Genomic DNA, 14,797 nt, shown 5'->3' with positions numbered 1-14,797 from the left:
TCTGTGCTCACATCATGGAGGGCAAGGGGACACAGACCTGACAGCACACACCTGGGCTGGGGCTGGGACTGGATGACATTTAAAGGTCCTTTCCAGAATTCTATGATTCTACATCCTGACTAGGACAGAACTTTTTGGCTTCTCCATTTGACACACCATCTTCATACTTGTGTCACCTCTCTAGCTGAAGCTTCTTTCTTCCTGCTCAGTCCCAAACCATCTCCTTTGTGTCTCTCCCTCTGCCTCCACATGCACACAGGTACCAGCAAAACTCTGCTACCCTCATTTGCCTGTAACCAGCCCACAGGACTGAAATTCCCTCTTCAGTCCACCTCTCATGCCACTTTCCCTGCCCTCAGTCAAACCCATCCATCCCATCCTATGGCTGTCCTGCCCTGACAGACAGCTGCACCATTCATGCTCCTTTTGCTCTTTCTGCTTCATTACTACATCACATGGAGTGTATGTACCCACTCCACTTCCACTCTGACACCTCTGGGGTGCCTGAGCTTTATAATACAGGCTCTGCACCTGCAAGGTGTGATCTAAATTGTGAAATAAGCATAAATCAACACAACTTGCATCCTAAAGGAAACACCTCCGTACTACTGAAGCAGAAAGCCAAAAAGAGAAACCATCCTGACTTTGCAGAGCAGCTCATGAGATGCCCCAGGCTTTTCCCTCTCAGTACCAGCACTTACACAGAAGTGGTAGCACTTTGTACATGCCCAGGCTGGATAAATCAGATCTTTTCTCCTTCCTTCCACAGAAAGGGCACGACCAGGCCATTCAGCCCACAAAAAAGCATCCTTTTCTGTGCAGTGCTTTAGGAGCACAGAAAAGGCCTGGCAGAACTCCCTGCCACCTAACAAGCTCAGCCTTTATGATTACTTGGTGAATTTTTAAAATACCGAAATGTTATCCTCAGCTGTAAATAGCTCTGAGCCACTTGCATCTTTCACTGAGGGATACTTCCCTTTGGAACAGTTAAAGTGATATTAATCTTTCAGCAGACAGATCTGCAGCTGTCTTCAATGAGAGGACAACCTACTCATCCCAGCCCCACGGACAGGAGGATCTGCCCCATCAGTCTCTGCCAGCCCTAGTGCCCCAAGATCTGAGCATGACGAGGTGGGCAGTGGTCAGCAGGACCTGGCTGTGCTACCCTGTGAGGAGCCCGTGGGGCTGGCACAGCTCACAGCTGCTCTCTGTGTCCCCCACAGACCCAGGATGCAGCCAGCAGCTGCCCAGAGCTGGCTACAAAGGGAGCAGAGCGAGCCAGAGCCTGCCAGCTCAAAGGGCTGCTGGCACCAGGATGGCACCCTGACCCAGGGACACTGCACCACGGGCAGGACAGGCAGCTCCTGGCCCTGCTGGAGCCTGTCATCAGCACAGCCAGGCTGGGAGCAGCTTGTGAGAGCATCCACAGAGATATTTTTGGGAAAAAGGGGATTTGCAGCTGCCAGCTGGACCCTCTTCTCCCCCTGGTTTTCAGGGCCACTCTGCTGCTCTGGGTGCAGATTGAGCGTAACCCCAAGGAGCAGGAGCAGGTCCCTGACAGCAGTACAGCCTTGGGGCTATGCCCAAATGCCAGTGATTTATTCCAGCTTCCAGAACACCCTCACCAAAAGGGCTCAGCAAATGCCCTGGGGACCCTGATTTAATTAGGTACTACTGCAAGATGAAAGGAGCTGGGTTATCCCACTGAACAGTGCACCAAAACATCTTTACAGCACATGTGCAATCAGGGTCCTTCAGCCTTTCCATCCATAAGAGGAGTGTGCTTTACCAGATTGCCAGATCCACCAGCATTAGAATGGGTGGAAAAGTCTGTGTTTTCACTCTAAGATTGTTGGTTTTTTCAACCAAAAGTCTTAGCAACTTTTAAATCAAATGTTTTTCAGATTTCAGTAATCCAAACCAAAAGAGTGAGGAACTGCTGTATTTGTTTTGTGGGGGATTTTTCCAGTCAAAAAAACAAAAGCAGATTTTTTTTTTTTTTAGGAAATAAAGGCATATTTCTTAAAATCCTGCATTTGTCCAAAACCTCAATTAATTATCAAAATTTAATGTTCTCAAGTCCTGTAGGTCTCTTGAGTTGAGGTTCACAGATCTGAGGCCCAGGAAAAAGAAGAGATGGAGCTGGGAGCTGGGAGGGCACCAGCCCACGTCCCAGGCTCCAGTGCCTGCAGCTCCCATGCACCTGTACCAAAGCTGCTCAGAGCACCCAGGTCCCTGCCAGCCCTCAGTGAGGAATCATCAGGCTCTGCAGGAGCAAAATGAAAAAACTTGAACTGAGAAAGCCAAAGGGCTCTGGCTCAGCACCAGGATAAGCTGACAAAGATGCCCCTCCTCCAGGAGAAGGGAGGGTTTCTGCATCACAGGCTTTCTATGTAAATTGGACATGTTACTTAAATATTATTTCTTTTTCAAGATAAGGCTATTTCACATTCCACTGAAATGAGGATAATCTCTGAGCAAAGCATGGCTGAATCCAATGATTTCAAAGCCCCTGCAAGCATTTGGATGGGAGTCAGAGCCCTCTTGTTCCACACAGCAGCAGATCAATTGAACGAGATGCTATCATTTTCCACAGTCATTTTTGCAGATTAAAGTCGCACTTCATTTTTCCCTCTCTGTGTTTGTAAGCAGTTGAGATAAGGACTTCCCACAAGGTCAGAATGAACAGCCCATTAATTCCACTTTCCCTGCCTGGCTGGCTATCTGAACTGTACCCATCCCCAGGTCTGACATCCTGCCATCCCATCTCTGCTGCTCTTGAGGGGATCCCTGCAAGACAGAGCCTCCCTTGCCTCAACCCTGATAACCCAGGAAGCCCTGGGGAAAGATGTGTGCTGTCCAGCAGATGCCTCCTCCTTGGAGCTACTGAAAATGCATGTTCCCTCTTACCCTAATAAGGCATGAGAGTGCCTGAGGAAATTCATGTGAGGTGGGTGGAAAGCAGATAAAACCATGCTCCCTCCTCTGGAGTCAGAGCACATCCCGTGCAAGGAGCACAGTGGGCCAAAAATGTGTCAGTGCTGGAGCTGCAGGCAGCCTGGATGAGGCTGTTCTGGGAGAGGGCTGCAAGAAGGGGGTGAAGGCATCACAGCATCACTCACCCAGTGACACTGAATCCCTCCAGCCTCACACACAGCCTCCCTTTGTGGGGGGACACACTGTGGGTGTCTTGCAGCTGGGGTGGGTGTCTGATCCTGGCTCTGGACCCCAGAGTTCTGGTTTTCTCCACCAGTCCCTGAAGCAACTGGGCTTTGATTTAAAAAAAAATCAATTGTGCTCCCCACTAAAGTTTGGAGAAGAAATGGCCACAAGGGCAGTAAAGTGGGGGTTTCTCCAAGGAGTGGAATGGGGTTTGGGAATAGGTGTCCCCCTTGCTTATCTCCCTCCTCTGACTGATAACGAAGTAACTGATAATTAAAGAGGAATTAAAAGGAGTGAGACAGGACAGCCATGCTGTCCCCATGGCCACACCAGATCAGGAACAGAGAAGAATTCACCCAAACCCTCTCCCTGCATGGCTCCAGTGGAATGAAGATTAGGCACAGGTTTGAAAACAGCAATATTTCTGCAGAGCTGGAGACTGATGTGCCACACAGAAAGAGTCCCAGCCCTGGGCTTCAGCTGGTGCAGAAATAGATGCCAGCAACTGGGTTTCTATTAAGCAAGGGTGATGAAACAGGATTATCCTCTTTATAAACACACCAAGCTCTGTGAGAAACATCTTTACTGGGACAGCAGCACTGAGGAGCATCCCCTCAATGCTGTGTCCTGGCACTCAGTTATAGCAGAGAGCCACGTGGCTGCCCTTGCTCCTGTCCACTGACTCTCTGAACCCTGTCCATGGAAGTTCCAGGATGCAGATTCCCATTCTGGGGGCTGTGAGGCAATCAGAATTCCTGGAGCAGCCAGAATACCCAGCATCAAGGAGCTGTGCTCAGCTCAGGCCATTCCACTGCCTCCAGCTGTGGTTGGACTTTGCTAGAAGTGATCCTTCCACTGCACCCCATGGGGAGGTGAGTCCTTGGTCCCCCTGCACCTTCATGCACTTGTCATTTAAGCCCCATGAGAGCTCAGGGTGACATCTGGGATCTTTGGTGTCTGCAGAAATGCTGCTCACAACTCTTGTGTCCCTGCCTGCTGCTGCTTCTTAATTACACACCCATTCTTCCTCAGAGCCGTGGAGTCCTGGAGCAGAGATTGTGAGGCTGGGAGAGCACAGGAGGCTCAGTTGCTCCCTCCTGTCCTGGCAGGGCTGTCCTGAGCCATGGTGCTGCTGCTGCCCATTCTCACAGGGTGGCCATGAGCATCCTGCCCTCCTCTGGCTTTAGACCTAAAGGTCTGGGAATGTGCTGAACTCCTGAGGTGTCTAATGCCTGTGCCTCTGGCTAAAAGCACATTTAAAAAAATCCTTTTACCTTTTTAGAGCAAACCCCAAGTCTGATTCAACAGACTTAAAATCCCAGTCTGAAATCTGGCCTCAGGGGAAGCTGAGCTGTGCTGTCAGCCCCAGGAGCACCAAGACCACTGTGCCCACCAGCCCAGCACTGCACTGGACACACAGTACCCCTCACCAAAGAGGTGTCTGGGGAAGATATCCTTTTGGTTGCCCGCTTTCCCCACCAGCAGCCTAAACCCCCAAGAGCAGAGGGGACGAGAGCAGAGCTGTGCCAAATAAAGCACCTTCCCAGTGGGAGCGGCGTGGGCTGCCCCAGCCCCAGCTCTCAGCTGTCACACTCAGGCCACGCTGATAAAGCCCTGCTCTGCCTGCCCTTATTTAGTCAGGAGCCCGTGCTGACTGCAGCGATTTTGGGACGTCATTTGCACCACGTTCCCCAGGGAGACGCTCGCTCTGCCCGGCCACGCAGCCTGCAAATGCTGAGAGCAGGGAGACAGCCCTGCTGGGAGCGCAGCCAGGCACAACAGCCTTGGAAAGTGATACAGGAGCTGCCAAGGGCTCTTGTTGTTTGAAGGGAGAGCTAAGATGTGCCCCAAAGTATGGGTATGGATAGAAAACTAACTTGGGCTTCAAAACCAGGCAACAGCTCACACTGAGCAATGCCCATGTGCTGGTGGCAGGGAAGCCACATCAATGTAATGTTGTGCTTCCACAGAGCCCAGGCTCACCCTAATGAGCAAACCCCACTGAATCAGGAATTGATTCCCCACACTTCAGAAGAGAATATAGAAATTCCTGCAGATACCTGTGTAATGCCTTACACTGGAGCTCTGTTGTGCTTCCACACAGCCCAGGCCCATCCTAGTGAGCAAACCCCACTGAATCAGGAATTGATGCCCCACACTTCAGAACAGAATACAGAAATTCCTACAGATATCTGCTCACATTACATTTAAACAAAAATAAATCCAAAATGTATTCACTTGTAATTGTACTCTCCGGGTATAAACCACACAGGGGCTATAAACCAGAACATGAGCACAAACTGGTGAAGCACAGCAGCCATTATAGCCTCGAATATCTTGCTTTTCTACTGATCCCGTGACATCCAGCAGATGTATTGAGGTGTTCCTGCCAGGACAGGCACCCTTCAAAGGATCTCAGAGCTTGGCCAGACCCGTGCCTTGCAGGACACATGGCCAAGTCCCTCCATTGATTTTGGTCCAAGTCACTGGGAAGCACAAGCATGTGCAGAAGCACACCGCGTCAGATACTGCTGCAATGGGACAGAGGTGGGATTTGCAGTATTTACACTCATTTTGTCCTTAAAAAGCACCAGAGAGAAGGAAAACCCCTGTAAAAGCTGCCCAGCTACTGAGCACACAGCTTTCAAAAATCAAAGGTTCCCCCTGCAGACAATTCTGCCCTTCCTCTTACTTTATTTTATTGAATTTTATTTTAATCTGTTCTGAAGAGATGAAACCCAACCATTTTCATGCTTCTTCTCCCTGTATTCTGTGGGACCATCCTCCCCACCTGACAGGCAAATTGCTCCCCAGGCACAAGGAGCAGCAAGTACCTGGAGTACAGAGCACCCTATTCAGTACCAGCCCATGTGCCCAGAAAGCTGCAGGGCTTTCACACCTCAGCATGGCTTTAAACCAGCTCACTCATGGCCTGGTGGCAGCTGTCCCCTCCTCACAGTCCTGCAGCCAGTTTGTCTACTTCATCTCACAGGAGGTGAAGCCCCAGCTGTGATCCCAGGCTCTCCCTGTGCTTCCCATCCACCCCAAATTATTTTCAAAGGAGTGCCAGTCAGGATGGAGTGAAGGAAGGGGAAGGGTGTGACACAGCAGGTGCCCTCACCTGGCACTGCAGGAACAGCCAGGTCCCAGCTCTGACAGGAGTCCCTTGGGATGACAGCAGGGCAAGTCCTGCAGCACCAGCAGTGCAGGGCAGGGCAATGAACCCTCATGGTGTGTGTTGTGTGTTAACCCCACATCCATCCCTGGCCACCCCTGGGCAGGAGAAAAGCCTTGTGCCAGCTGCCACAGAGGCTGCATTCCAAGATGCCTTTTCTCCTGGGTGAGGATTCACACTCCAGCTTCCATCACCTCCATCCCTCCAGCTGAGCCCCAGAGCTGCTGAGGGACATGCCCAGGGTTTATACCCAACATCTGAGCAGCACCAATGGGCTTTGCATGGGGTGAAGCTGGCTGACCTGGATGGGCTGCCCCATGCCAAATGATTTCCACTGAAATAATGAAAAACAGAGCTGTTCTCTCAGCTGACAGTGAGATGATGTCCTCAGCTTCTTGCACAGCTGGATTGCCAGCCCAGGAGGATTCAGGAGGGAGCAGGGGAGGCCAGGGCAGCGCTGCAGAGGCAGCAGGACAGGCAGTAGCTGGCACTGCCCACAGCCCTGGCTGGAATTCCAAAGTGAAACAGCACTGGGACAGGAGCTGTGAAGCAGCCTGGTGCCTCACACACCCTCAGAACACAGCATGGGAGCTTTGGTGACTGCACTGACCATGGTCCCTGGCTGTCACTGCTCTCCTGCCCAAAGCTCCCAGCAGGGCACCCCTCAGTGCTGCCAGCCCCAGCCCTGCACCCCAGGGCTCAGCACATGCCTGGGATTCCTGCAGTGCAACTGGCCCAGGCAGCTTCCAGTGCTTGGTCTTGTTTTCCTCGGAATTTCTATCCCTAAAGAGCCTTTTATGGTGCAAAAGGGAGAAATCTGACCTTCCACTGGCATTTCACCCCCAGACAGCAGGAGGCTGGATGCTACAGCAGTTTAGTTCTGCAAGGGGTTCCCCGAGTGCCACAAGCAAATGAAACTCAAACATCCATGTACAACAGCACAGGTGTGCAGAGGTAGCTGGGAATTCACACAGCTCACCTGCTGTGTCCTGATAATTAGTGTCTAGTAATAAATAAAATGTCATATCCTCCCCAGGAAAGGATGGGTGTAGCCTCAAAGGCATTTTTTTTGGGTAAGGTACACACTGCCATCTGAGAAGAAACATGAATGCTCCCTCTAAAAAGCTCCACCTCACAGTTATGAGCTCAGGCAATGCTAATGATAGTGCAGGCCTTCTATAAACTGTAATAATCCATTTTCACAATCTGTCTGCAATTACTCTGCCCTGGGTGTGGAAATTGAGGCAAGGATCAAGGACAAAGCAAAAGTTGTGGCAGAGCTGGGGTTCAAACTAAGGATTTTCTCCAGGAAAAATTATGTAGATTTACTCGCTACCCCAAATCTGAGGTGAAAGGAGGAGGGAGGAGAGCATGAGTTGGATTTACAGGTAGAGAGAGCAGCTCTGCCCTGAGCAAGATACACCAGGAATAAACACTGATGGCAGTGCTGAGTTAAAGTTTACAGGACAGACAGCCTGAATTCCCCTCTCCCAGCAGGTCCAGCTCAGCTGGAAGCTGTGCTGCAGGAACAGGACAGCAGGAACCAGGGGTTCCACACTGCCAGCCAGCACAACAATTCCTTCCCTGCCCAGCAGCCACACCACTGCAGGGGCTGCTGCCTGAGGGCTCCCTGGAGGAAATCAGCTTCCTTCCATGTCTTATTTCCTCCAGCTCCAAAGTTTCCTTAATAGGAAATTATTCCCTGGCTGCACTGGGGAGGGATGCAGTCCCTGGCCAGGGCAGCGGGCGCATTCCAACCCCTGACTGAAAACACTGCAGAGCCGCTTTTGATCCAAAGTGTAAATAGTGTATAATAAAAAGAGGTTTGTGTAAACCAGCCAAGCTCTTGAGGAGCAGTGTTTGCAGCTCCAGCCTCCTTATTCACACCACAGGCACACGCTCTTCCCCGGGCACGGCAAAGCAGGTGTTGGGCTGAGCCTGCCCTGCCAGAAGGATCCAGGGCCCCACGCCACCCCAGCCTGTTATTTTTATCCTAGCTGGCCCTGCATGGAGCTTCACTTGCAATCCTGCTGGGTTTTCTCCACCAGTCCCTGAAGCAACTGGGTTTCGATTAAAAAAAAAAAAAATCAACTGTGCTCCCCACTAAAGTTTGAAGAAGTAATGTCTGCCAGGACAGTAAAGTGCAAGGAGTGTCTGCAAGGAGTGGAATGGAGTTTGGGAATAGGTGTCCTCCTTCCTCTGGTTGATAATGAAGTAACTGATAATTAAACAGGAATTAAAAGGAGTGAGACAGGACAGCCATGAAGTCTCAGCCACTGCCCAGCAGCTAAGCAAAGCCTGTGCAGGGTGAGGTTTTCTTGGTGAGGTCAGGTGAAACCTCAAGCACTGTTACAACCACATTTCCCCAAGGAAGAGGAAAGGAGCGAAGGCTCCCAGATCTCTGATCTCTGCCAGGTCAGCTCTGAGACTGGCAGGAATGCTGCAGGGGGAATGTGCTGCCAACACAGCTCGGACACAGGCAGGGATGTGAGCTGGAGGAGGAGAATTTCCCGTGCCCTTTTCAAGCAGACCCTGAAGCCACTCTTATTTCCTCTCTCCTCCATCCCAGGAGGGACAGTGGAGCAATTACACTCAGCTGCTAAAATTGACAACACTCGTGCATCCCACAAACTTCCCCGAGAGCCACACTGGGGGCTCCAGGGCCAAACTGTGTTCTGCTGCAGCCCCAGTTTGTCTGGCTGCTCATGAGCCTGTTGGATTTATCACCACCAAACCCTCTATTTCTCAGGCTGCCCCATCAATGCCCAGCAGCTCTGACAGCAGCATCAAGGAGCAGCCTGGATGCTCCCCATCCTGCTGAGTGCCAGGGCTGGTAACAACTCCTGCAGTCCAGCACCTCCCCTCTGGACCAGGGCTGCAGGGGAACAGGAGAGGGGATGAGAAAAAGGACAGCTCCTGAACACATGGGATGGGACCATCCCCACAGGAACCTGCGTACTGGAGCTCCAAGCACCCACCTGGATGCCGCAATCTCCGACTTCTGCCGGGCAATGGCCGCTGCCCTCTGAGCCCCCTCCACGCTCCTGTCCACCTTCTGCCGGATCTTGGCGCTCTTGAGGGGTATCACCCGCTTCTTCATGCCCTTGACCAGGACGTTGTGGCGGTACTTGCCCTCCTCCTTCTTGCCGTCGGGCAGCGTGGTGCAGCCGTAGCCGTGCCGCAGGTTGTCCAGCCACTCGCCCTCGTACTTGAGCCCGCTGGAGCGCTCGCTGACGCCGAAGCCGGCGCGTTTGTCGTTCTTCCACTCGCCCATGTAGGTCTCGGTGGTGGTGGCGTCGATGTCGGACTCGAACGGGGTGTACTCCTCGCCCTCGGCGCCCTCGCCCAGGCTGACGGTGGAGGTGGCATCGCTGGCGGCCGAGCTGATCCCGCTCTCGCTCTTGAGGAAGCTGACTCGGCTCTTCTGGCTGGCCAGGGACGACTTGGACTCGGACTTCTTCAGCTTGCCCAGCAAGGAGCCCCTGCGGAAGAGCCCGCCCTTCTTGGCCTTGGCGGCCTCGGCGTCCGCGTAGAGGCTGAGGGCGAAGCCGCCGCGGGTGATGGTGGGCGAGAGGGGCAGGCTCTCGGCGTTGGCGGCGGGCGAGTCCTGCTGCGGCAGGGTGCCGTTGCTGTGCTCGCTGCGCAGGGAGGACAGCGAGGTGCGCAGAGGGGAGCGCACCACCGAGGCCATGCCGTAGGGCACGCTCTGGCGCACGCCGTAGCCGTGCCGCATGCCGTTGGTGAACTGGCCCTGGTACGTGCCTGAGGGAGACAAGACAGCGTGAGAAAGCGCCTCGGGCCTGGCACAGCCAAGGGAGATGAGATGCGGGGCTGTGCTGAGCCCAGGCATGCAAAGCATCAGTGCCCAGGGAGCAGGGGACGGCAGCACAAGAGGCTCTGCTGGTGGGTGGCAGCTCATTGCAAAGGGACTGAGGCACCGGGGGACACTTTGCAGACCCACTTACTGTACGGGATCTGGATTTTCATCCGGAGAAGGCAGAGGGAGGCAGCCCCCAGGGGTGGAGTTTGGGCTGTGCAGAGGGTGGCAGCAGCCCCAAGTGGGCATGTGAGCTGCACTGGCACATCTGCCCTTGGCTTGGTGACAGTCCCTTTGAGCCTGTCCCTTGCAGGCTGCCAGGACCACTTCTAGACCCCTGAGTCAGGATCCCACATGTCCACTGACTGCCCTAATCCCGAAGCGACATCTCCTTGGTGGTGACATATGGCTTCTCTGAGTTCCCAAGGTTTGTGCCATACTGCACAAAGAGATGGGCAAAAAAGGGAGGAGAGAAGCAGCTCTGTGTGGGGTTCCTTCAGCTCTGCCCCAGAAAGCACAACCCCACTCCTCCAGACCCAACTCGAGAGGGCAGATGGTGTCACTTGATGGGAGACACAGAAAGGATTGTGTTCACCATGGCCAGGGCTGCACCTTGGGTACAGGATCCTGCTGGGAACCACCAGGACTTTGGCAGTGACACCTTGAAGGACTGGGACACTGCTCCTTTCCAGATGCCCTGATCCCAATGGTGAGCACATTTGCAGGCTCCCAGCAGAGTGGAGACCCCACTCTGATTTTTCTCACTAGGATGTCAAGAGACTTAAATGAGGTGCATCAGAAGCCCCACAAAAAGAGCTCCTGGGAAGGGCAGGGGCTGGTGGGGCACCAGCACCCACAGCACCCACCATGCACAGGAGAGGTCAGAGCATCCCTGAGCCCAGTGGATTGGGATGGCTTCCCATCCTGACTCTCATCAGTCTATAGATGCAATTGCCTCAGAAACCAGCAAACCACCCAAAACAAAGGCAGCATTCCACCCTGCTCCTGGCATTACAGAACCTGGAATGGGCCACCCCAGAGCAGCCCCCTGTGGAACAGAGGCTGCCAGCAGCTCCCTCAGCCTGGGGCACAGGCAGAGAGTGATGGGGGAGCACAAATGCCTTTGGAAAGGCCACTCTATTTTCACAGACATCTGTCCTAAACCTGGTTTGCAAAAAGCAGTGACCCACCAGAACACACATGATTTTGGGAGAGCAGGCACTCCCACGGTCCTGGGGAGGCTCAGCCAGGGCTGGGCTGAGATGGAAGGGGGTGACCCATCTTCAAGGCATGAATCTCCCCCCTCAGACACTATTACTGAGCCCAGGGATGACCCTGCTCCCCAAGGAGCAAATCCAGTTCCTTCTTTGGCGATCGTGGGAGTGCATATTTTACAGTCTCCCAGGCCACTTCTGCAGCATAATCTCTCCTCCCAAGCTTCAGGTTTCGTTGAAATCCTCTTTGGACCTGCCTGTGGAGTGTTAACTTACAGTGCTGAGGGCCAGGAAAGACAAGAAGTGCCCGAGTGAGCAGCAGCTGCTGCCCTGGGTGAGCTGCCCCCAGCCAGCCCCTGCCCACCCTGTGACACGGGGGATTATGGGGTCCCTGTAAACAGTTGGTCTCCCCTACAAAAATGTGGGGGTTCAGGTAGTAAATGGTATTTGCAGGCTGCAGCCAGCCATGGGGAGCCATCTGCCAGAGCAAGGGGCCATCTTCCATTTTCTTGGATGAGTTTGAAGCTCTTCTAGGGAAAAATAAGGAGAAATAAGCATGGGTTTGGGCACGAGTCAGGAGTCAAGGACCATGACTGGAGATGCCAGGCATCTGGGCATGTTCCTCACCATGCTCCCAAATCCCTCTCCATAAAATGGTGATGAGTGTTCCTAGTGCAAGCTGAAGTTCTAGAGACCCCAGAGTGCCCCCATGTCCCTCCCTGGTGAGGTCAGTGCTCCACCCCAGCCACCCAGCCAGCGAGCAGGGCTGATACATGATCAGGGTGACATTGGAGACCTTCTCCTAGGATGGGAACAACTTCACACGTATCAGGCTGCAGCTGGTAATGCCTCCATGTTAATTCTCCGGAAAAGGAACTCTGGAAAATCTTGCAGGTTGAGGGGGTTCACTTACTCCTCGGGGGTCAGGTCAGAGCAGCTGCTGCACTCCAGCAAATCCCCCTCTGTCCCCCTCAACAGCACCAGAGGCAGCTGGGTGGGAGAGCCACCAATGGGTCTCCAGGGAGCAGGGATGGAGTGCCACCCTCAGTGCAGGGTTCAGCTCTGCAGGCTGCTCTCTGCTCCCTGATTTCAGCCTGCACAGCACCAACACTGCCCCTGTGACCAGAGCTGCCAACCCTGCCTGGACGAACGCAGGGCACGGACACAGTGCTGCCCACGGCTGCCCAGCCAAGGCAAGCAGGCACTGCCATGTCCCTGTCGTGCTGCCATTCCTGCCCAGCTGAGGCTGTGTGCCAGGGCAGGGCCATAAAGCAGCCCTGGAGAGGAGCCAGAGGCGGCAGGGAGCGGCTGGAGGCGCCGGCAGCCGTGCGTCAGGGCACGCAGGGTGCGAGCACAGCCAAGGCCTGCCTGGCCAGCACGGCCCAGGGCAGGCACCTCACTGAACGTGGGCTCTGCAAAACCCCTGCAGCAGGGCTGCACATCCCCAGGCCAGATCCAGCACAGCCCAGATCCAACACAGCCCAGGGCAGGCACCTCACTGAACGTGGGCTCTGCAAAATGCCCTGCAGCAGAGCCACACATTCTCCAGCCAGATCCAGCACAGCCCAGGGCAGGCACCTCACTGAACGTGGGCTCTGCAAAATCCCCCTGCAGCAGGGCTGCACATCCCCAGGCCAGATCCAGCACAGCCCAGAGCCAGCACAGCCCAGGGCAGGCACCTCACTGAACGTGGGCTCTGCAAAATCCCCCTGCAGCAGGGCTGCACATCCCCAGGCCACCAGCACAGCCCAGATCCAACACAGCCCAGGGCAGGCACCTCACTGAACGTGGGCTCTGCAAAATACCCCTGCAGCCGGGCTGCACCTCCCCAGACCAGACCCAGCACAGCCCAGATCCAACACTGCCCAGGCAAGGGGGCACAGCAGCACACAGAGCTGTCAGCCAGGGTGCCATGGGCTCACACATGTCTGAGGTTCTGTAAAAATAATTTAAAAGCAATGGATGTGGAATAAATCTCTATTTAGGATAGGGAACCCACTTCCCTGCCTCCCCATCCCTGGTGATTCATCAGGGCACTGGGACAGACACCTCATCTCATCAGGGTGTGATTAGTGGGGGACAGAGCCCAAATAATCCTTTGTTGGCTGCATTTTTATTTGTCCTAATACAAAAACCACTGGCTCCTGTGCAACCCCCAGGAATACAATTCATCACCTCTGCACAGCAGGTGATGCTGCCTGGGTAACTTCATAGGATGGGAAGGACTAAATTGTGGGATCAATAGAAATTACATCCCTGCAGCCTTCACCCCCAAACACTCCCAAGGGGTGGGAGCAGCCCCTGCTTCACCCCAGCAGCAGGATGGGACTGTGCACAGCTCCATCCAAAGCAAAAGCTTCAGCTGCCAGAGCCCTCCAGCCCAGCAGCACCATCCCATCACCAGCAGTGACACAATTCCCCTTCCCAGCCCGTCTCAAGGCTCCCATATAATTAGTGATGAATGTAAATAATACAAACAACCATGTAAATAATGCAAACAGCTCAAATCACTTCTCTGCCCTACAGTCCCCTGCTGTCACCCAGATACTGCGATGACAGGCAGGGTGGAACTCGGTGTGAGTGGCCAGGGACATTTAAATGATGCACAGCACCATGTGCAGGACAGGCCAGCAAAAACAGAGTGCTGCCTTGTGGTGCCAGCAGTAGTGTCTGATGGGTTCTGCTGGAGAAGAAAAGCAAAGAAAATCACATAGAGGGGTAAAAAAAATCCTATATTAATATTTTATATATATTAATAATATAGATAGACTATGTATTAAAATATAATATATTAATAACAATAAATAATATCTATTATAATTAATATATAACTCCTATATTAATTAATTAATATTACTATATTAACTCATGAATCACACTCGGCTGGGCAGGAGCTTTGCTACAAAGGCAGCAGACAAAAGCCAGCACCATGGTGGCTCTCCCAAGCCCCTTTCCTCCTTTCCCAGCCACAATCCCATGGATGCTCCTTCTGTCCTGGTCCAGGCCCCTTTCCACTGCACTTGCCCTGCTACAGGGAAGAGTTGTGCTGCTCCCTATCACCCATTTCATTTCATCTCCCCAGTAAAGCACTTCTGCATTTCTTTTCTCCTCTTCTGTGGTCTTGTGATCACTGACTGGTCTAATTGTTTCCTCGTGGTGAATTGACACCACTGTTTTCCTCAGCACCCTAGAGAACAAATTGCAGCATCAAAAATAAGTTGGTTTTAGGCTGCACTGATTGCAAATGATGTTTTTTTCCCCTCCATAGATATAAGCAGTTATTTGTGCAGCAAAGACAGGCTTTGGGCTGGACCATGGGTATGCAGCATGATTCAGTGAGCAGTTTTTCTGCAGTAAGATTTGACTCAGGGTTTTGACTCACAGTCAAATGCACAAAAGTATCCAAAAAATGAGGTCTTCCTTGCAGCA

General features: G+C 53.2%; 1 protein-coding gene across 1 annotated transcript in view; it reads right to left on the bottom strand.

Moving 5' to 3' along the window:
• The window catches only part of JPH2 (junctophilin 2), a 29,860-nt gene that overhangs the window by 11,759 nt on the left and 3,304 nt on the right, over positions 1-14,797 (bottom strand). The window contains exon 2 of the mRNA XM_058814604.1: positions 9,316-10,099. Within this exon, the coding sequence (XP_058670587.1) occupies positions 9,316-10,099 (784 nt within the window). The remainder of the gene's footprint in view (positions 1-9,315; positions 10,100-14,797) is intronic.

The sequence above is a fragment of the Ammospiza caudacuta genome, chromosome 15 (assembly GCF_027887145.1).
Source record: "Ammospiza caudacuta isolate bAmmCau1 chromosome 15, bAmmCau1.pri, whole genome shotgun sequence".
In the NCBI taxonomy this organism is placed as follows: Eukaryota; Metazoa; Chordata; class Aves; order Passeriformes; family Passerellidae; genus Ammospiza; species Ammospiza caudacuta.
The sequence above is the reverse complement of the archived record's forward strand: the minus strand, read 5'-3'. Positions and strand labels throughout refer to the sequence as shown.